Below are 21,286 nucleotides of genomic sequence, written 5' to 3'. Positions count from 1 at the left end.
GTTTAAGAATAGCAATTACTCACTTGAAACATACACTTCGAGATCATGACAAAATTATGATTATGTTGGCTTTTCAAGATATTAGCAATAATACCATTCTTCCCAAAAATGCAAGATAAAATTCACAAAGTTTTTATTTATATATTTTTTTTTCATCTTTTAGGATTTTGAATTATGGGATGATGTAGGATTAAACATTCCAAAACCTCCAGACTTACTGCAACTCTACCGTGATTTTGGAAATCATCAAGTGACTGGAAAAGATCTTGTAGACGTGGCCAGTGGGGTGGAAGAAGATGAATTAGAGGCCCTTACACCAATTTTAGGCAACCTTCCTCCACCCCTTGAAACTCCCCAGCCTGTAGAGGTAAATAATATCAACTAACTAGTCAAGTCCACAAAAAAGTATTTAAATTATGTAAAAACATACTGAGAGATCTTGAGTTTCTGCTTTTCTCTTCTTTTGGTTTTAGAACTCCATGTTAGTACAGAAATTAGAAGATAAAATTAGTTTATTAAATAGTGAAAAATGGTCATTAATGGAGCAAATCAGAAGACTTGAAAGGTTAGTACTTGATCATCATTTCTAAAAATCCTCTTAAAAGTTATGTAAATACATGAAACAGCATTTCACTTGTGAGGTCTAATTTTTTTACCTTTTAATACTGCTGAGAGAAAGTTCTATAATTGCTTTATATATTTAAAATAGTCATGTCTTTTTCCCCTCAAAAATGTTATTAAATCAATGTAGTTATCTTATAATTGATTAGATCTTGGAACTAAGAAATAAGATTATCTTTACTTCGCCCTCATGTTAGTATTGTAGATATTTCTCATTCATTATTTCATTTAATTCTTATAATAATCCTATGGGTTTGATGATATTATTCCCATTTTGAAAATGAATAAAGAAGTTGAGTGCTAATCAAAAGCAGGGTTTATGAGGCCTTTTTTATGCTTGTTGTCAAGAGTTTGTGGCTACACTTTTAGGTATATGAAGCATTAGTGAATATTGTGTAAAAAAGGTTTATCACCTGCTAAACCATTTGCTATTAATATGTTATACTTTTAAAGCATTAAACCCATTATGAGGTTTATGCTATTGCCAAAATTTTCAAAAGTACAGTTGTTCTCTGATAATTTCTCTTTCTTTCTACAGTGAAATGGACTTGCTCAAAAATGAACACTTTGCCATCCCAGAAGTTTGTGATTCTGTTCAACCTTCTTTGGATCAGTCTCTCCACAAAGATTCAGAAGACAGTGGACAAGGTCCAGTTGTAAATAGTTCAGACAAGGGAAAAAGCAAGGATATCCATCTTTCAGCATCAGATGAAACTGACTCCACTATTCCTAAAGAGAATTCCCCAAAATCTTTGCCCAGAAGAGAAAGAGAGGGAATGCCATCTTCTTCTCTATCAAGTAAAAACACAGTTCATTTTGACAAACCCAATAGGTTAGTATGCATCCTATATTTTGAAATGCATCTTTCAGCTATTTAATTCATGTCAGACTGGAAGAGGTTCAGTTCTTTCTTTGAACTTCCTTTGCATATTAGATGTATGAAGTTTTGCATTTGGTGTGAACTTAACACACAGCAAAATACTTATCACAAAAAACATGTCACAAAGTAATTAATTACTAAATTAAATTACATCAAAGAGGAATAAACCAGAGGCTAGTTTCTGTCTTAACTAAGTAGTTAAATCTGTAAATAATATGTGTGTTATTATGTGTTATGAACACTTACCTAATACTTTTTCCCATTCATCTATTCTTCAGTCATTATCACTTAAAAGAATGTTTGGTGCTGCATAGTTGCTTATATTAAAGAGGGAATAGTTTTGTTGCTAGTCCTTTTTCCTATGTCTGCTTGTATTATTAATATTGAGTCATTCATTTTTTTAATTTATTTCACTTTTATTGGGTTGCAATGGTTGAACTGCCTTTTATAATGCTTTCTAGTGGAGGAGACAAAATATAATTTTAAAACCTTTAGATTATAATTAAGAAAGGAATATTTACTGAGCTCTTTTTATATATCAGACACAGTTCTTAATGCTTTATGTATACCAATTTATTTAATTCTTATAAATGTCCTATGGTGCATTTTAGCCACAAGCTCATGCTTCATCCTCCTATTAAAGAGAGAGTATACCCAGTATAAGGATATGACAGAAAAGCATGACTGATTTTTTTTTAGACATATTATTATCATGTCATTATTACTGAGAAGTATGGCATTTTTTTTTAAGAAAGGCTTTTTACTCTTGAATCACAATTTTTTGTGCAACGAGAAGGGGTATGTGAGTGTGTATATATTTTTTTTCTATAGGTATTATGGGGGTTACAGAATTGAAATAGACATGGCCCAATCCTCAAAGTATTTGTTCTAACATGGATAAGATATGGTCATAAAAACCTGTATTATGATACTTAAAAATAATTGCATTTATAGTAGTCCTTAGTTGTTAGGAATACTTTTGTGTATCTCCTTTGATACTCCAAAGCTACACTATGGAGATAGATGATTGTTAAATTTGTGCAACTAATTTGTTTAGCTCTTACTCTGTGCCAGGCAGTGTTACAAGGAATATAATGGTAAGCAAGACATACAAGAATCTGTTCAGTCCCAAACCTAGTATGAGAGAGATTGATAATCAAGCAATTACACTATGGTATGAAAAGTAGTAGTATAAGAAAGGTATGGCTTGCTTTGGGAACACATAATCAAGGCACCTAACCTAGCAGGAAAGGTTTTGTGGAAAAACTGTTATCTAATCTCAGACTTGAAGACTACATAAGAGTTAACTAGGCAAAGAAGTAAGAGGAAGAATTTTCTCACTAAGGGAGAACAGTGTGTGCAAAGAGAACACAGTGCTTTGATGGAGCTAAGAAGGATTTATTAAGGTTTAAGCAAAGAATGCAAATGAAAGGAAGGACAGGAGATGAAGATGGAGAATTAAACATAAACTAAGTCATAAAAGCATGTGTTGACTTATGTAGGGGGTTGGAATATGATGGTATCTAAGTATTAGAAAGAGTCCTCTAAGGTAGAGATAATTGGAAGGTAGCAAGACTGGAGGAAAGGAGATGGATAGGGTATATATTGGAAGAATCCAAATAAGAAATGATTGAAACCTGTACTATATTGGAAGATTGGCAGTGGTATGGAAAGAAGTAGATAGATTTACAAGATAATTAGAAGTTACAATATTGATTGGATTTGAGGTTTAAAAAAAGGGAAGGATCAAAGCTGATTTGAGGTTCCTGGCTTGGGCATGTGAATAGATTATGCCTCCTCCTCTCAGCAAATGTGGGAGGAGCATAAAAGAGCAAAAAAGCTCAAGCTTTGGCACACCACTCTATAATCATAGGAATTCCTGAGTGCCACTCTGTAGTGTTTACTAAATAAGCTTTATTATGTAATTTTGGGGGTTAGCCTTTTTTTTGTAGCCTGAGCACATAAAGTACAACTCATAGTCATAGTTTTATGAATACTAAGTAGAGACCAGTGTTGTTTTAGAAATATGTTGTTTTAACCTCCTTTATTAAACAAAAAGGCTAAAATCTTCAATTACAAAAAAAACATATTTTGAAAATATACCATAAATATTGAATGAGCCTCTCCTTCATTTATCTTTAAATTTTGCTACTTTTATGTGGGTTCATATTAGAATATTAAGGTTTATCATTAGCATTACCTGTGTCTTCAAAATTTAATTCCTCTCAGCAATATATCAAGTCAAACTTTGTATCCACTTTACCTTTGTTTACCTTTCTGGGACCATAGAGAATCAGAGACGAGAAAAGGCCTTATTTCAGATTTTGTGAATACTTTACAATACTTTCATCTACTACTATATCACTTCAGATTTGATCCAATAACATTTAGGGGCCATTCATTCACATAACATCAAGCTACCGCAAGAAGATCACCAGTTACTATTGATATTTTTTTTCTCCTGTATAATTCTCCAGTGAAGTGTTCTTCAAGTCACTGGTGGCTGAGAAATCTAGTTAATGTTTGTGGGCTAGAATTAATGCAGTAATAAGGATTACAATATGCAACTTATTTTCCCCTTAAATGTCAGTGGTAATTCTTTGGTATTGTCTCCTTTTCATCTAATATCTTCTAGGAAATTGTCTCCTGCCTTCCACCAAGCGTTACTCTCTTTTTGTCGAATGTCAGCAGATAGTCGTTTAGGATCAGAGGTAAATCATACCTGATATTCTTACAACTTCTTAAAACAATCTACTGTTTTTCTTCTTAGTGTCTCCTACAGAAGCATCATTGATAAGACTGTATTTCAGATGCAAAACTATTATTTAAAATAATGCTCTAAGAAATAGCTCTTAAAATTTTAAACTTTTAAGGAAGATAGTTGGCTATTTCTGTTCTTTGGATTAAAGCTTTATTTATTAATATTAAAGTGACCTTTTATAATCTCTATTTTTAACATTATGTCTAATGATAGCATCTCTTGGGTATAATTCAGAAAACCAACTTAAATATATATATACACTGTTTATATATCAGCGATTTTTAGATTACTTCATTATTTTCACTTCATTAGGAGTGGTTGTCTTCAACAGATGAACTTGTTAACTTTTATATTTGTTCTCCTCAACTATTTTGTAACTGTTGTTTTAGACTCCTCTTGAAAGGGTATTTTATTATTTTTTTCTTTTGCCTTTGTTCTCACTCCACCCTTTCTAGCTGTTTTGTTGTTGATTCCACTTGACCTCCCATGGGTATCTGTCCCATGATGGTTTAGATGTACTCTGGAAATCCTCATTTTAAAACTGGATCAGCTTCCTTAGACCGCCCCTTGTGTGCAACTTTGTTGCACAAACTCTTACTTTAGGCAATGGTTACTGCTTTGTGCGCATCTTTTGTAGGACAAAAACAAACGTTGAGTATACCCAATCCTAGGCTATTCCTCCTTTTCACCCTTGTTTTTTATTAGTATTTTAAATCCATTTCTGGCCCACAGAAATGTTAATGCGCTTTGGACACTGTTATTGTTATCATATGTTATATTATTAGAATGTCAGTTTAGAGCAGGGGTAGCAGGGTCTAGCCTGAACTATTACATACCATCATCCACAGAAGTTCTCCACTGTTGTTATTTATTAAATCTCTGATTTTCTAGGTGTCTCGGATTGCAGACAGTGAAAAAAGCGTTATGTTAATGCTGGGACGCTGCCTGCCACATATTGTTCCTAATGTGCTATTGGCAAAGAGAGAGGTGAGACACAAAAATATTTTCATCCTAGTAATATCATCATGTTGTCCATTTTTTGTCATTTTGAAGTTTAGTGATATATTTTATTTTGTTAAAGTCTATTACTTGCAATCATATTCTTACTTTTGTGCATGCATCTCTGCTCCTAGAGAATGGTTTTACACCTCTGTCAGGTGAGTTCAGTAAAACTGCATGGTATTCATGTTTTTCTAATTTTGCTTAAAGCATTGTTAGCTTCTGCAGCACTGACTATTACTGTAGGTCCATTTATGTCTTGAACACAATCTGGTTTTTATATTACCAGTTAACTAATTTATCTCTGCCCTTGCTATGATATGCTTGATATGTCTACAGAAATGGACAGTCTTTGTGTTGAAAATTAACAGAGACTAATTATGTAACTGTTCTTAAATGTATTCCTGTAGTTGCCTATTATAAATGTCAGTTTTATTTTGTTTGGCAGTAAGTTACACTTATAGGATAGTCATAATATTGGCTATAATAACTTTTAAAAATACCTTTTTTATTTTCCTTGTAATTAACCTATGATTGACAGATGCTTTGAATATCCAAAATGCAGTTGCAAGTATATTTAGTCCACATAGCATATGTTATGAACCATAAACACTGTAGGAAGCTATCTTTATAGTTATCTTTATAAGTTATTACTAAATGTAATTACATTTAGCCAATGCAAGACTGACACAAAGTTATCTGTAATATAATTTAAATGACAGTGGATGATTTATTTGCAAATAAGTTATTTATTTTAATTATTCAGTTTATGAGATAAATTTCCAGTTCACAAAATTTTTTTTACAAAGAATAGATTAAGAATATTTTTAAATGTATCATGTAAGTTTCTACTGTCATCCTCTTAATATTTACTACTGATTTTACTCATAATTTGTGGGACCTACAGTATGATAGGTATATAATGCATTGGCAAAACCCATTTAAAGCTTATCCTGACCTTAATTATCCATTTAGCAAAGAAATTTGTACTGATCCTCAAGAAACCATGTAGAACTTTAAAAATGTTTATTCCTAGAGGTATTTTTTATTAAAAAGACTATGTTTGCCTACTGGTGGTTTTATTTTTAAACCAATTATTTAAAAAATAGTTGTAAGATATTAATAAATATAGAAAAGTCTTCTATGTCTTGAAGGATCAGTGTCCAATTTCAGATTGTTTTGCAGTTCTGCCTGGCAGAATGGTGTTTGAGCTTCTTTTTCTTTTTTAGCTTGTAACATGATCCATGTAATGCATTAATGTTTGCATCCCTTTTACTGTATTTCCTCAATATGGTCTTTAAAGTGTCACAGAAACCTAATTATTATGAGATGCAGTTTTAGCTTTTTTATTTTAATTATCCGTATTATCATAAAAGACTACCACTAAAATATGATTATACTGCATGAAATATTTGTAAATTTGCATTATCAGTAATCAGATACATTACATATATAGATACATTTACATACACACATGCACATATATATCTAATTTGTGGTATGATGCTTTTTTGGCTGATTTTAAATTTTTTATATTTAAAAAATATATACTCATTTCATGAAGAACTGATCATTTATCTTTGTTTATTTAATTATTTGTGCATTATTCTATTTTATCAGAAAAGTTGCCATTTATCATAAAACAAAGTTGTTTTTCCTTAAAATTAAATTGACAAATAATGAAATATATCTTAGTTTGGTTTAAAACCAATTCCTGGGCATAAAAGGACAATTTTTTTTTTCATTATATCCTTGATATGGAATTATTTTTTAAATATTTCACTCCCATTCCTTAAATCTATATTTTTAAAAAGCTCTTGTGATTGAAGGATTAATATTTTGACTTTTATTTTATTTCTCAAGTTTTATATACATTCTCTTGTCACATAAGCCTTTTTATTGGTATGTAAATATAATTAAAATGTTCCTTGGTAAACTGATTGGTCATAGTAATATCTTAGCTGATTAAATAAAGAAAGCATTAAAAACAGGGTTTAAGATTTTGATTAATGCATTCACATGGCTTAGCATTTATATATTCTGGATATTTATTACATATATAATTTGCAAATATTTTCTTCCATCCCATAGGTTGTCCTTTTACATTCTTGATAATATCCTTTGATGGACAAATGTTTTTTTAATTTTTTTATCTAATTTATGTTTTTCTTTTGTTGTTTGTGCTTTTCCTGTCAAAATTTAAGAATTTACTGCTAAATCCAATGTCAGGAATATATATATATAAACTAAAGCTATAAAACTATTAGAAGAAAACATGGAGTTGTTCTAATATATTTAGGTCATTGATCCATTTTGAGTTAATTTTTATATATGGAGTGAAGTAGGGTCCAACTTTACTCTTCTCATATGGCTGTCCATTGCCTAACGTCATTTATTCAAGAGAAAAATTTTCCCCTGTTGAATGGTCTTGCCACTTTTATCAAAACTTAATTGGCCATAGATGTTTGGCTTTATGTCTGGACTCTAAATTTTGTTCCATTGGTCTTGTATAGCTATCCTTATGCCAGTACCACACTGTTTTGAGTACTGTAGTTTGTAATAAGTTTTGAAATTGAGAAGTATGAGTCTTCCAACTTTATTTTTCTTTCCATTTTTGCAAAACAGATCATTGGAATTTTGGTAAAGATTATATCGAATGTGTAGATCATTTTAGGAGTATTGGCAACCTAATATTGTCTTCCAATTCATGGACATGGGATGTCTTTCCATTTATTTAGGCCTTTAACTTCTTTCAGTAATATTTTGTAGTTTTCAGTGTACAATTCTTTCATTTTTTTGGTAAAATTTATTGCTAGATATTTTATTCTTATGAATGGTATTATAAATGGGATTGTGTCTTTAATTTCCTTTTCAACTTATTTATTCACAGTGTATAGAAACATCATACAAATTTGAGATTTGTACATTGATCTTATACCTTACAATTTATTAGTTCTAGTAGTGTGCTTTATTAGACCTAGTAGTTCTGTGGAGTTCTTATATCTATATAGTATCATGTCATCTGCACATAGAAATAGTTTTGCTTCTTCCTTATCAATTTGGTTAGCTTTTGGTTTTTTTCTTCTTGCTTAATTGCTTTGGTTAGGACTTCCAATACAATGTTGAATAGCAGTATTTTGAGAAATCAGATATCCTTGCCTTGTTTCTGATCTTAGGGGAAAGCTTTCAGTCTTTCACCATTAACTGATGTTAGCTATAGGGTTTTTATAAGTAAGTGCCTTTTATCATATGAAGGAAGTTTCCCTCTATTCCTAGTTTGCTAAGTGTTCTTACCATGAAAATGCATTAAGTTTTGTCACATGTTTTTTCTGCACCTGTTGATATAATATGATTTTTTTCCCTTCATTCTATTAATGTGGTATACCTGTATTACATTGCCTGATTTTGTGTTGCACCACCCTTGCATTCCTGGAATATATCCCACTTTGTCTTGGTTTGTAATCTCTTCAATGTGCTTTTGGGATCTGTTGATAGTATTTTGTTAAGCTTTTCTGTGTCCATATTCATAAGGCATACTGTTCTATAGTTTTATTGTCTTGTAGTCTTTGTCCAGCTTTTGTATCAGGTTAAGGTTGGCTTCATAGAATGTGTAGGAACTGTTTCCTTCTCTTCCATTTTTTGAATTAGTTTGAGTAGGATTGGTGTTAATTCTTTAAATGTTTTTTTAGAATTCAACAATGAAGCCATCTGGTCTTGGACTTTTCTTTGTTGGGAAATCTTTGATTATTGATTCAGTCTCTTGTTTTATATCTGTTGAGATTTTCTACTTACTGAGTTTTGGTAATTTGTGTGATCTAGGAATTAGTTCATTTCATCTTGCTTATCTGATTTGTTGACAAACAATTATTTATAGTATTCACTTATAATTCCTTTAATTTCTTAAGGTTGGTACTAACATCCCTGCTTTCATTTCTAATTCTAGTTATTTGCATCTTCTCTATCTTTTTTAAGTCAGTCTAACTAAAGGTTTGTCAATTTTGTTCATCTTTTCAAGAACTAACTTTGAATTTGTTAACTCTCTTTATTATTTTTTAGCCTGTATTTCATTTATCTCTAATCTTTATTATTTCCTTTCTTCTGTTGACCTTGGGTTTAGTTTGGTCTTTATGTTGTTCTGTAAGATATAAAGCAAAATTGTTGACTTGAGATCTTTCTTCTTTTTTAATGTATGCATTTACAGCTATAAATTTCCCTCTGAATATTTCTTTAGCTGCATCTCATTAATTTTTTGTATGTTGTGTTTCCATTTTTATTCACCTCGAAGTGTTTTCTAATTTTCATAGTGATTTCTTCTTTGATCCATTGGTTATTTAAGAGTGTGTTGTTTAATAGCTACAAATTTGTGAAATTTCTGTTTTTCCTTGTATTACTGATTTTTAAATTCATTTCATTGTAGTCAGAGAGCAGATACTTTGATTTTGATCTTTTTAAATTTACTAAGCACTATCTGTGGCCTAACATATGGTCTATCCTGGAGAATGTTCCCTGTGCACTTGAGAAGAACATATATTCTGCTGTTTGTGGGTGGAGTGTTTATATGTCTAGTTGTCTATATGTAGTTGTTCTATAAGGTTAAGGTCATCTATTTCCTTACTGATCTTCTGTCTAGAAGCTCTATCCATTTTGCAAATATTGAATTCTACAGCTATTATTGTAGAATGGCATTATATTCTTTCAGAGATATTTTGTACATATATAAACAAATTCAAATATATAATCTTTTTTCTATAATTTAAACAAATGATACTCTATGTACTGTTTTCTACTTTGCTTTTTTCCACTTAACATTATATTTTGTTTTTTATGTCATTATAAACAACGTTTTTATTCTTAAGGTACATTATATTTTATCTTTTAAGTGTTTTAAATTACTGTTTTCAAACTTTGATTATACCTTCAGTAGGAAAGTCATTTTACATCATGTGCATATGTATATGTATACATATATAATTAAAAGTTTTATAAATTAAATGTTACCTTTACTAATTACAAAAAGATAAAATAGAAGATAAGCAATAACAAACATTTTACATTTTAGAATAATAAAGAAAAAAATCCCTAAATAAACAAGAAAAAAATGCTCTTCATGACCCCATTCAACTGATTTTATGGCTGTTTTAAAGGGAGTGGGGGAAAAGTAACAACCACACTCGATCTTCAGGTTACAATTATAACATTTTTAAAATTTAGTGTACTGTATTTCAAATCTAAGTTGTAATTGGTTGTAACAGTTATATACCTTTAAGAATTAAATTATGGCATGCTATCTATTATAAGGTTCATCCTAATTTCAGAGATAATAAAAAGTTTTTTAAAAATGTACATTTTAGGTTCTGTGAAATAATGGTAGTCTCTTTTTACCAACTTGTATTTAAAAAGCCTTCCTTGCCTATTCATTTTGGGAAAAAATGAAATAAAATGATGGCCTAATTTTCTATATGTGGCTTATGTAGTAATTCATATTAATGGGTTGGTTGAAGAAACTTGAATCTTTTGAGCCAAATTATGGAATAATTTGATACATGTTTATAATAAATAGGCTAAAAAAGTTGATTTCACAATCTCTGTTTAAATGCATTTGAAGGGGAAATTCTGTCATTTAAAAATCAAATTTCATAAAGGATTACTTCTGAAAGCATTTTTTTATAATACTACATCAAAAGTTAACTTTCATTTTCATTCTATGCCAAGGAAGTATTTGCTATCAGCTAGCTAAACTGGAAGAGCAAAGGAGGAGTCCGGGGCTGGGATGGAAATAGAAGTGAGGAATGACTATTAATAGGGACAAGCTTTCCTTTTGGAATATTGCAAATGTTCTAAAATCAGACTGTGGTGATGGTTGTACCACTCTGAATATATGAAAAAAGAACACTGAATGTATGCTTGAAATGCATGGATTTTATGGTAGATGAAGTATATCTCACTAAAACTGTAATGTAAACAGACAAAAAAGAGAAGCAATTCTCTAAAACTTTTTAAAGTAGTTGGTACCTCTGATGACCTGCCTGTCTTATGAGAATCCAAACTTTGATTTTTTTACATTGCTGTTCATGTTTGCTTCATGGAAAATTTTTTTACTTTTGAGTAATAATAGTCCCAGATAATTATAACTCTGAAATTTATACAGTATATCATAGTGATTTCTTTAATATACTTGCAAAATATTATTTTTATAACTTAGAGAATTTCTCTCTAAAAATATTTTATCGCTTTTGTACTTTTATTCTCCTTATATTTGAAAATCCATTACAAAATGAAAAACAATATATTTTGAATATATTTTAGTGTTAAGAATTTCATCTTAATTTAATTAGAATGTGAAACAAATATTTCCTAAAAAGAGAGAAATAAAATTTTGGCTATTTCTTACAAAATGTTGAATTTCTTCTGTATGTTGATTATGCATCAAACAATACTGTTAAAAATTTACATTTCCACATCAAATGTTTCTGGTGATCTCTGTAGTAGTACTGAGAGGATTTAATACTGTGGATAGGCCCTTCTTTTTAATGAGCTACTGGATTAAGTGCTAAGGATACAGAATTTTTAGATTATGTCTAATCTTAAGAAAGACATTATGTTGTCTTTGTAGAAATGGGAAGTGTCTTTATTTTTTTATGTTTTTGAGTTTTTAAATATAGTGAACTTCTGTAAGTTTTGTTAAAAAACACTTCCAAAACTGATATTACAATGTCAACGTGTCACATGATGGAATGTTATTCAGGGTAAAAGCTAGTGGACCCTTGGGAAGTACTGGATACAAATACAAGGTTAGTTGAATCTTAAACAACTTCTTATGTTGTGATATACACCCACACAATCAGCACATAAATATTTTAATGTTTTTAGTGTTGGTTGAATTACCAACCTTACAGAATTAAAATTAGCTCTTTTGTATGTTGAGGGTTAGTTCACTATGAATGTCCACTTAAGAATATTTTGGGGGAAAAAAAGAATATTCTACAATGTATTTTTATTTTGAATTTTTCTACCCTCTTATTTCTTTAGGAGTTGATCCCCCTCATATTATGTACAGCATGCCTACATCCTGAGCCTAAAGAGAGAGATCAGCTTCTTCACATACTTTTCAATTTGATCAAAAGGCCAGATGATGAACAAAGGTAGGTGTGACTACTTCTTTGGGAAATAAATGCATTTTTGACATTAATTTTACTAATTAGGCATCAAGATTAGCATTCTAATCTAAATGCCTTCTTTTATTCCCAATATCTATTAGTGGTACTGGCACTTTCCACCATTGTGGTATTAGTCTTTCATGGTTTCAAAACCCATGAAATGGATCTCAAACTACAGTGCTGTCATCAAGTTCCCTTTCCTCCTAACCCTCTTTTCTAAGGGGTCTTGGAATTTACTGCGACAAATAAACAGATAATAGGGAAATTGCTCTGGGAAATTTATCCTATGGATTATAAATAAAACCTAAAACAAAAATCTTTTTAAAAGCATATACAAATCCTACTAAAATCAGAGTACTTATCATTGGCTATGATTATGACAACTCTCATTATTTAAGTCTTTGAAAGGGAACTCTGTCCTTCCTTCTTCCCAAAATGTTAATAGTTTCTCAAGGTTAGTTACTAGACAGATACAGGTACTAAAGGACATTATTTAAATTATCTTGTATTTTTGAGGGACTAGCTCACATTAAAATGATCTTAAATTTTAGTGAGCTTTATTTCTTTTAAAAACCTAAATATTCTCTTCTGAAAATTATAGGATAGTTATTTTTGGCCTAAAAATTTTATCTTTTATTAATACACTTTTCTGATTTCTTATAGAGTCTCCTAATAATTAGTAATTAGGTTATGACCAAACCCTCAGTATAAGGGGGAGAGAGCAAACTGTGTGAGGATGTTAATAAGGGACCTCAAAGATGGTATAGGTAAATCATATATTGGCTAGAAAGCAACTCTTCCTCTGCTTTCCAAATGCAACAGGGTCTAGCTAGGTGATGTAGCAGAAAATTGGGCATACCTAGTAACCCCTCAGGCATTCTAATGTTCCCCAGATAAAAACCTAACCTCCCTCAGGGAGAAGCAGATTTTTTAGAGAAGCCTGACCTCATCTTGCCTACATATGTTCTCAGTGTTGTTTTTTTTTTTTTTTTTTTTTTTTTTTTTTTTTTTCTTTTTTCCGTTTAAACAGTTTGAGGATTCAGTGTTGTTTTTAATGACTCCTAACACCTATAAAGACACAAAATAAAACCTTGATAGATTCTGAGCAGTAGTTCTTAAGGTTTACCTTATAGTGAGATTCTTTCAACAGAAAGCAAGTGGAGTTTTTTTTAAAATCTTGTTTGTTGAGAAAGAAAACTTCTGATCAAGGTGGTAATAGGTCAACAATTCTTCATTTTGGAATTTGCTATGAAGACATAAAAAAGGTATTTAAAAAATTCTAAGATATAAACATTAAACATGTGTGGGAAACAAAGTTAACTGAAGTCAACCATGCAAAGTGCCTGAGAAATTTTTCTCTTAACTTTATATCATTGAATGAAACTAGATTAGGACCAATCTAAATCCCTTGTAGTTTTCACTTTGAGAAAAGTATGTTTCAGTTGGCTAAAAAAGTATGTAGAATCGCTAAGTCAGACAACCAGTACTTTTGTCTAAAGCAGCCAGTTACTTCTGTCCTCATTTGGTCTCCAGTCAGTGTTTCCCAGTAAACAAGAAATAGAGGGAGATGGGCAAATGGTATCTTTTATTCTAGAACATGTGGTCTTCTTTGTAAAACCCTGTAAGCCAGGTAAAGACCAGAAATAGCCCTAGAAGTACATGGGGCAGGACCAGGGGTATTAGTTATTCATGTTATATTTGACTGAATTAAGCTCCAGACGACCTCAAATCTTTTACAACAAATTCTCATCACTGTCAAGATAACTGGGCATTGAGAAAGGGAAAAAAGCACACCTAGATTCAGCAGAACTACATGAAACTATTATCTCTTTGATATACCTGAGATATCTCTAAGAGTGAAGCTATTAGCTGTGGCCCTTTCCTTTCAAACTGGAGCTAGGTAAATTTTTTGATTAGTCCACTGAAAACCAGGAGCCCCATAAAAATTACACTGCACATGAAAATAGTAATTACTCTAAAAATTCGGAAGAAATATCTTGAATATTATTTATTACAAACACCAAAGAAACATTGTTTTGTATCCTGAAATAGAGGCGAGAATTCATGGTTTTTATAAAACAGGAGAAAGGTAGCCAAAAGAAGTAGGCTTAGAGGAAAAAGACTGTCTGAAATAAGGGAAGATATCAGAAAGAAAAAAATTAAAATATGCAATATTTTTAAATTTACATTGAAGACAAGGTAATACAATTGACACTACTGAAAATTGAATCCATGTTTGAAGTGATAAATTTCAAATATAAGTAAAGCACTGTATTCATTGGCCACTTGCAGGATTGAAGAATTATTTGCCCAAACTTCCATGGTTTCAATAATTTCCAGAAACTCTTTAACCATAGCTCATAATACCTGGTGGTGGACAAAATGTAAATGTATATGTTCCTACAATATTATGCCTTAACTTTTCTATAAAATGTTTTGAAAAAACCACCAGTACTTTTGCACATAGCATGAATAGCGTTATATCAACAGATCAACAGCCTTGAAAGCATTTTGGCATTAATTACTGCATCACCGAATAGAAGTTCACAAAAATGCTTGTGTAAAGGTCTTGGTTTCTCCTCCATAAACTTTGCTACAACTCTTTAAATTTTTCCCTTATAATGACATTTTCATTAACTTAACCACACATTTTATTCAAGTCATTTTATGTTTTAATATGAGCAAGTTTATTAATCCTCAGAAAGTTGGTTCCAGTCAATACCTCAACAGTTAAATCCCGGTTTCATAATTAAAGTTATGAAAGTCTTTGAAGTTTGAAGTTATGTATATTAATAGAGGAAAAATTGCCCAAGTTTTTTTAATAAGCAGAGGGAACAATGGCCTCATTCACAATGTTCTGCAGTATTTTCATTCTTTTTATTTCAATTACTCATGTTAAATTAGTTTTGTATTAGTTACTTTTGGACTGCTAATTCAAATATTCCTTTGTCTTTATTTTTCATGCTTGATTTTTCTTAAGTATGCCCTCTTTTTCCCACAGATGAACTAGATACATTATGGCCTCTTAATGGTTGTGCTTTATAATAGATAAAATATTTAATATATTAATTTTTAGATCACTGTGATATCAGTGAATCATTACCATGTGGCTAGAGGGATACAGAATGGTGTTTGGGTTAGTCATGAGTCAAATGCCCACAACCAAAGATTGCTAAGTAGAGAAATTAGTTATTCCTAAGAATAGTGAGGGAGATGGCCACAGATCAGGGTGATACATCAGAAGAAAGAGGAATGGATTTTGATCAAACAACAATGATAGATGTCTACCCTCAGAGAGTAAAACATTTAAATATTAGGAGAAGTTGTACAAGTGTGGACTTGAACAAAATCACCTAGTGGCTAAGTAGGTGGAATAAGTACCAGTTAGATTTTAAAAAGGCAGTTGAATCTTTGTGCGTTATAATTTTTATCTTACCAGAAAACAATTGTTGCTTGTACTTTGCAAAACAATAGAATTGTTCTTTATGATTTGACACCAGCGGCCTAACGTGCTAGTCAAGTGGGAATAAGGCTAATTAAATCACTGTGTTAGTATCATTCATTGCAAACTGAAAATTTTCTAAGGACAATCTGGTGGTACCATAGAAAAATTAGTATATTATTTCTCCTTGAAAAATACCATTTCCTACCTTGGTAACTTAATTAATAATTAAATACCATTTATTGCATTTTTTTTCTGGATTTGCAAGGGAAAAACCTCTTTAGTCTTAGAGCCAATTTTCATAAGCTCTGCATATAAAGCTAATAGCTGCCACCTGGTGGCCAAAAGCACCTACTAGCCTTACAACAGGTTAAGTTACTTTAGGAATTGGATACTCATATGCACACTTTTTTTTTTTGAGACAGAGTCTTGCTCACTATGTCACCCAGGCTGAAGTGCAGTGGCATCATCATAGCTCACTGCAACTGCAAACTCCAGGGCTCAAGCAATCCTCCGGCCTCAGCCTCCTGAGTAACTGGGACTATAGGCATGCACCTCAACACCTGGCTAATTTTTCTACTTTTAGCAGAGATGAGGTCTCACTCTTATTCAGGCTGGTCTCAAGCTCCTGAGTTCAAGTGATCCTCCTGCCTCAGTCTCCCAGGATTGCAGGCGTGAGCCACTGTGTCCAACCCATGCCTGGCCCAGGTCCACACTTAAATCTACTTTTACCTTACAGAAATATAATTATTTATGAAAATAAACTGATAAATTGATTAACTGTGTAATATAAATAACATGAAAAAAGTAAAATTTTAAGTTAGCATAATATTTGACATATAAGCAGCTATTATTTTTCCTTACTTAATGAATTGCAGGCTTCTTTGACAGTATCCTAAGAAAAACTTAATTTTATGCTCAGTAATGGTGTTTTTCCAGTTCTTTGCTAACAACTATAATTGATACCATATTTCTACCTATATTGTTTACTAATCAAACAATCCCTATACTATTATTTTCCATAAATAGGAACAACATTTATTTTTACTATCATAGGAGGAGCCTGTTTCCAATGCTGTTAATAATATGTAGGCCATCTTATCTTTTCTGTTTTGGACTGTGTTTGAAAGCTGTCATATTTTCTAGAATTTTGAATATTAACTCTTCTGACTAAAATGTTTGTTTTAAGGGGCCTAACATTTTTTCCTATTGAAGTTTGTACATATTTAATGTAGGGACAGTGATTCATAATTTGGTCATTCCACGGGAAGTTCTTCTATGCAAGTGCATACTTCTTGTAAGTGTTCAAAATGCTTACATTTTAAGAAAATTCAGTGAGTACAGTTATCAAACATGTATGCCCTCCCATTTTAATACCTTAGAGGGGATAAAAACAATTTTCAAATATTAGGAAATTTTCATTAGGGAGCAGGCAGCTATAATGCTGGCCATAACCTTGCTAATTTCTTTGTCCACATTTCTTTTATTCACTTTAATTTATTTGCCTTCCTAAAATGGAATGAAGTAGAAAAGCAAAAGAAAAGTTGAGAAATAGACACAGAGGATGATGATAAACAAATATAAAGGAAAATCAGGTAGATAAATATTACAAGGATTTGTGGTAAATGAGAAGCTGCTACAATCAATATACAATGAAGACATATCGGCTCACTGTTTCCTCAGTGTCGTCCAAAAGATCTTTGTCATTATTCTCCTCAAATAATCTAAGAGAATATTAGTAACTAATCAGACTAAACCAAATAGAAATTTGAAGTCAATTTGCAGTTAATTTTAATTTACATAAATTGAGAAATAGCAATGAGCAATGCCTAGGCTTAAAGCACTTATTTTATAATTAATGTGGATTAAATAAGCATTCTATTTTGATTTTCTTTGAAGTTGGTTACTTTAAAACATCTATTAAAAACATAGCCATTTTTCCCATTAGGTGTTGTTGTTCTAAAGTGTTAGAAAATCAAAAGTGGAAGAACATAAAATTCTGCATTTTAAAGTCATTTTAAATGGAAGTTCATTCTGAAGAGTGAAAAATATTACTTAAAATTTTATACTTTTTTAAAGTTATAAATCTATCAAGTAAAAATAGTATATTAGTTATTAATCTATTCTTCTATATCAAAGTACCCCAAAAGAAAGATTTTTATCTTATGATTTCTGCAAGTCCTGAATCTGTGTCCTCTGCTTTAGGATCTCTTACAAGGCTATAGTCAAAGAGTTGGCTGGGGCTATACTCATCTCAGGGCTCAATTGGAGAAGGATTTGCTTTTAATCTCAATCATATGTTTGGTCATTGCCAGGATTCAGTTTGTCAAGGATTAGTAGACTGAAGGCCTCAGTTGCTCACTGGCTTTTGGCCAGAAGCCACTTTTAATTCCTTGCCACATGGGTCTCTCCAACACAGCAGCTTGGTTTGACAAACCATGCCAGCTGAGAAGGCAGTAGAGTTCAGCAAGATGGATGTCACAGACTTTTGTAACATAATCTCAAAAGTGACATCCTATCACTTTGGCCATATTCTGTCTATTAGAAGCAAGTCATTAGGTCCAGTCTACACTCAATGGGATATAATTACACAAGGACAAGAATATGAGGAGATGGTATCGTTGGGAGCCATGTCATAAACTACCCACCATGGTTATCTTGGGTATCATTTGGGTATCAGAAAAAATTCTGATTTTAAAAATACCAGCTAGGCACAGTGGCTCACCTGTAATCCTAGCACTTTGGCCAAGGCAGGAGGATCAGTTGAAGCCAGGAGTTCGAGACCAACCTATGCAGCATAGCAAGACCCCATCTCTACTAAAAATACAAAAATTACCCAGGGGTGGTAATACATGATTGTAGTCCCAGCTACTTGGGAGGCTGAGGCCCAAAGAGGATCTTTTGAGCCCAGGAGTTTGAGGTTGCTGTGAACTATGATTATGCCACTATGCCCTGGCCTGGGTGACACAATGAGACCCTGTAACATAATCAAACAAACAAACAAAAGAAAAACACAGTGCTACTACTATGATACCATAGTTTTTCACTACTGAAATACTAGGGGAATAATCACTGGTCGTTTTAGTGGCTAGAAACTGAAGTTGAGTAGAAACTGAAGCATTGGGCATATTGTAATCTCAGAATGTGTACATGGAAGTTAATTTAGAAGGTTATGAGAGTCAGCATCATACCTAAACAGAAATCCTTTTACAAAATCTGGCACAAATGGTGTTGCCACTGCTTGAGTGGCTGGTCTTAAGGAATTTACTATCTTGGTGAGAGTCTAGTTCATTGTTAGTAAGGTCTAAATTTGACTACAAAAACATTGTACTTTATGTGAATTACAGAGATGAGTCTTATTAACCCTTAGTCCTAAACAAAGCCTTTATTTTTTTGTGTTATTTTTCAGACAAATGATACTGACGGGTTGTGTGGCATTTGCACGTCATGTTGGACCAACACGTGTAGAAGCTGAACTTTTACCACAGTGTTGGGAACAGGTAAATAACTGTATTGGGTTTTTCCTATTTAGTATATTATAATTTTTATAAAGGCTTATATATTTTTTTAAATGCTATTAGAAAGTATGTGGGATATAATTTATGCTGCTGTTTCTGTAGCTCAGCGCAGTGATTTAATAATAGTGCTTAAGAATACTCTCAGGTACTTTGTTTTATTCATTCATTCAAGAAACACTAATTCTAGTGCTGAGTACTTGTGTAGTCACTAGGGATGCTGGGGTGAACAAAAGGCAAAGACATCCTGGTAGAAAGATAAGAGTAGACAAAGAAATGGTATGCTTTAGTAGTGATATATACTATAAAGAAAAATAAAGCAGGATCAGGGATAGAGAATGATGGAAATGTTCTCCTAGAAAGTCTGGTCAGAGAAGGAATCTCTGAGAAAGTGATGTTTAGGCAAAAATTTGAATTAAGTAAGATGCAGCAAGTACAGAAGCCCTGAGGTAGAAACGTGCTTTATGGGTTCAAGGAAGGAAGATCAAGAAGACGCATGCACGCGCGCGTGGGTGTGTGTAAATAGAAATACAGTATACTTCCACATATTACATATAGTATATAAAGTGTAAACCCTGGATGTGGGAGGTTTTTGTATTTATAATTGAACTCATTATTTCACTAACAATACTTTTGGTTTTATATTGAATTTTAATGTTGCAGACCTACATAGAACTCATCTCACAATCATTGACTTTCTAGACTTGGTATTTAGATCATCATTAATCATCTTATTTTTCCAACTTACAAAGATGTGTTTCCCACTTAGGAAGACAAATTAAGTGGCTTTATTTACAATAACCTAGTCACCTATCACCTAGGTAATAACCTAATGCTTAAGAAAAGTATTAGTCTCTGGAATATCACAGAAGTATTTAGTCATTTAGAGTTTTAGTCCCAACTTCCTTATGCATTCATTTTTTTCACTAAAATATAGTGGAGTCACTAGATTCAATGGGTAAAGTAAACATTATATATGGTAATAATTACCTCTGACACTCCCTATATCATTAAAATTACAGTGCATACTAATTTAGGGCGAGGTTCTAATCACTTAAAGTCAAAATTAACTTATATACAATATATGAAACTTTGAATTTACAATTCTGTATAGTTATTCATGTGTACATCTAATTTTTAGTTTTTTCCATTTTCTATTTTTTTACATTTTTAAGTTTATTATTATGATATAATTCAAATACCATACAATTCACTCATTTAAAATGTACAATTCAATAATTTTAGTATATGCAAAGTTGTGTAACTATCACCACAATCAATTTTAAGACATTTTTATCATTCCCAAAACAAACCTTGACTGCTCCAATTTGGTTTTTCTCCTTCAAGATTATATTAGCTATTCTAGGTCTCTTGGATTTCCCTATAAATTTTAGGATCCATTTGTCAATTTCTGAAAAAAAGCTAGCTGAGATTTTCATAAATAATGCATTGAATCTATAGATTAATCTGGAGAGTATTATATATTTAGGATGTCTTTCTTTATATATAGGTCTTTTAAATTTTCTTTCAACAGTGATTTATAGTTTTCAGAGTAGTATAAGTTTTGCATTTCTTTTATTTGTTCCTAAGTATTTTATTCTTTTTGATGCTATTATTAATAGAATTGTTTTCTTAATTTTGTTTGTTCATTTTTAATATGTAAAAATACAATTGATTTCCACATATACATTTAATTTTGAAACTTATTGAGCTAAACTAAAGAAAAGCAAATGAAAGTTTATGTAGCATACTCTGACACTCAAACCATTCTGCTTTTGAGGTAACTACATCTGGAGTAAATTTAATTCAGAGATGTCAGTTAAAAACATCTCTACTACCACCTCTTCTGTAAGGTGAATAAACATGGATATCAGGGATCTCTCTAGCCACCTACCTCCAGTTTGTGGCCCA

The 21,286-nt window shown here is 31.6% G+C and overlaps 1 protein-coding gene across 7 annotated transcripts in view; it reads left to right on the top strand.

Moving 5' to 3' along the window:
* Positions 1 to 21,286, top strand: part of RELCH (RAB11 binding and LisH domain, coiled-coil and HEAT repeat containing) — a 101,140-nt gene that overhangs the window by 29,222 nt on the left and 50,632 nt on the right. For 4 of the 7 annotated variants that reach the window (XM_012774485.2, XM_012774480.3, XM_075993819.1 and 1 more), the window contains 8 exons: positions 164 to 367; positions 474 to 565; positions 1,160 to 1,453; positions 4,137 to 4,212; positions 5,154 to 5,249; positions 5,396 to 5,419; positions 12,291 to 12,403; positions 19,270 to 19,360. In XM_012774485.2, the coding sequence (XP_012629939.1) occupies positions 164 to 367; positions 474 to 565; positions 1,160 to 1,453; positions 4,137 to 4,212; positions 5,154 to 5,249; positions 5,396 to 5,419; positions 12,291 to 12,403; positions 19,270 to 19,360 (990 nt within the window). The remainder of the gene's footprint in view (positions 1 to 163; positions 368 to 473; positions 566 to 1,159; positions 1,454 to 4,136; positions 4,213 to 5,153; positions 5,250 to 5,395; positions 5,420 to 12,290; positions 12,404 to 19,269; positions 19,361 to 21,286) is intronic. The other 3 variants (XM_012774486.2, XM_012774484.2, XM_012774482.3) reach the window with 1 other exon arrangement.

The sequence above is a fragment of the Microcebus murinus genome, chromosome 17, assembly GCF_040939455.1.
Source record: "Microcebus murinus isolate Inina chromosome 17, M.murinus_Inina_mat1.0, whole genome shotgun sequence".
NCBI classification, from domain to species: domain Eukaryota; kingdom Metazoa; phylum Chordata; class Mammalia; order Primates; family Cheirogaleidae; genus Microcebus; species Microcebus murinus.
This window is presented reverse-complemented; position numbering and strand designations above follow the sequence as displayed.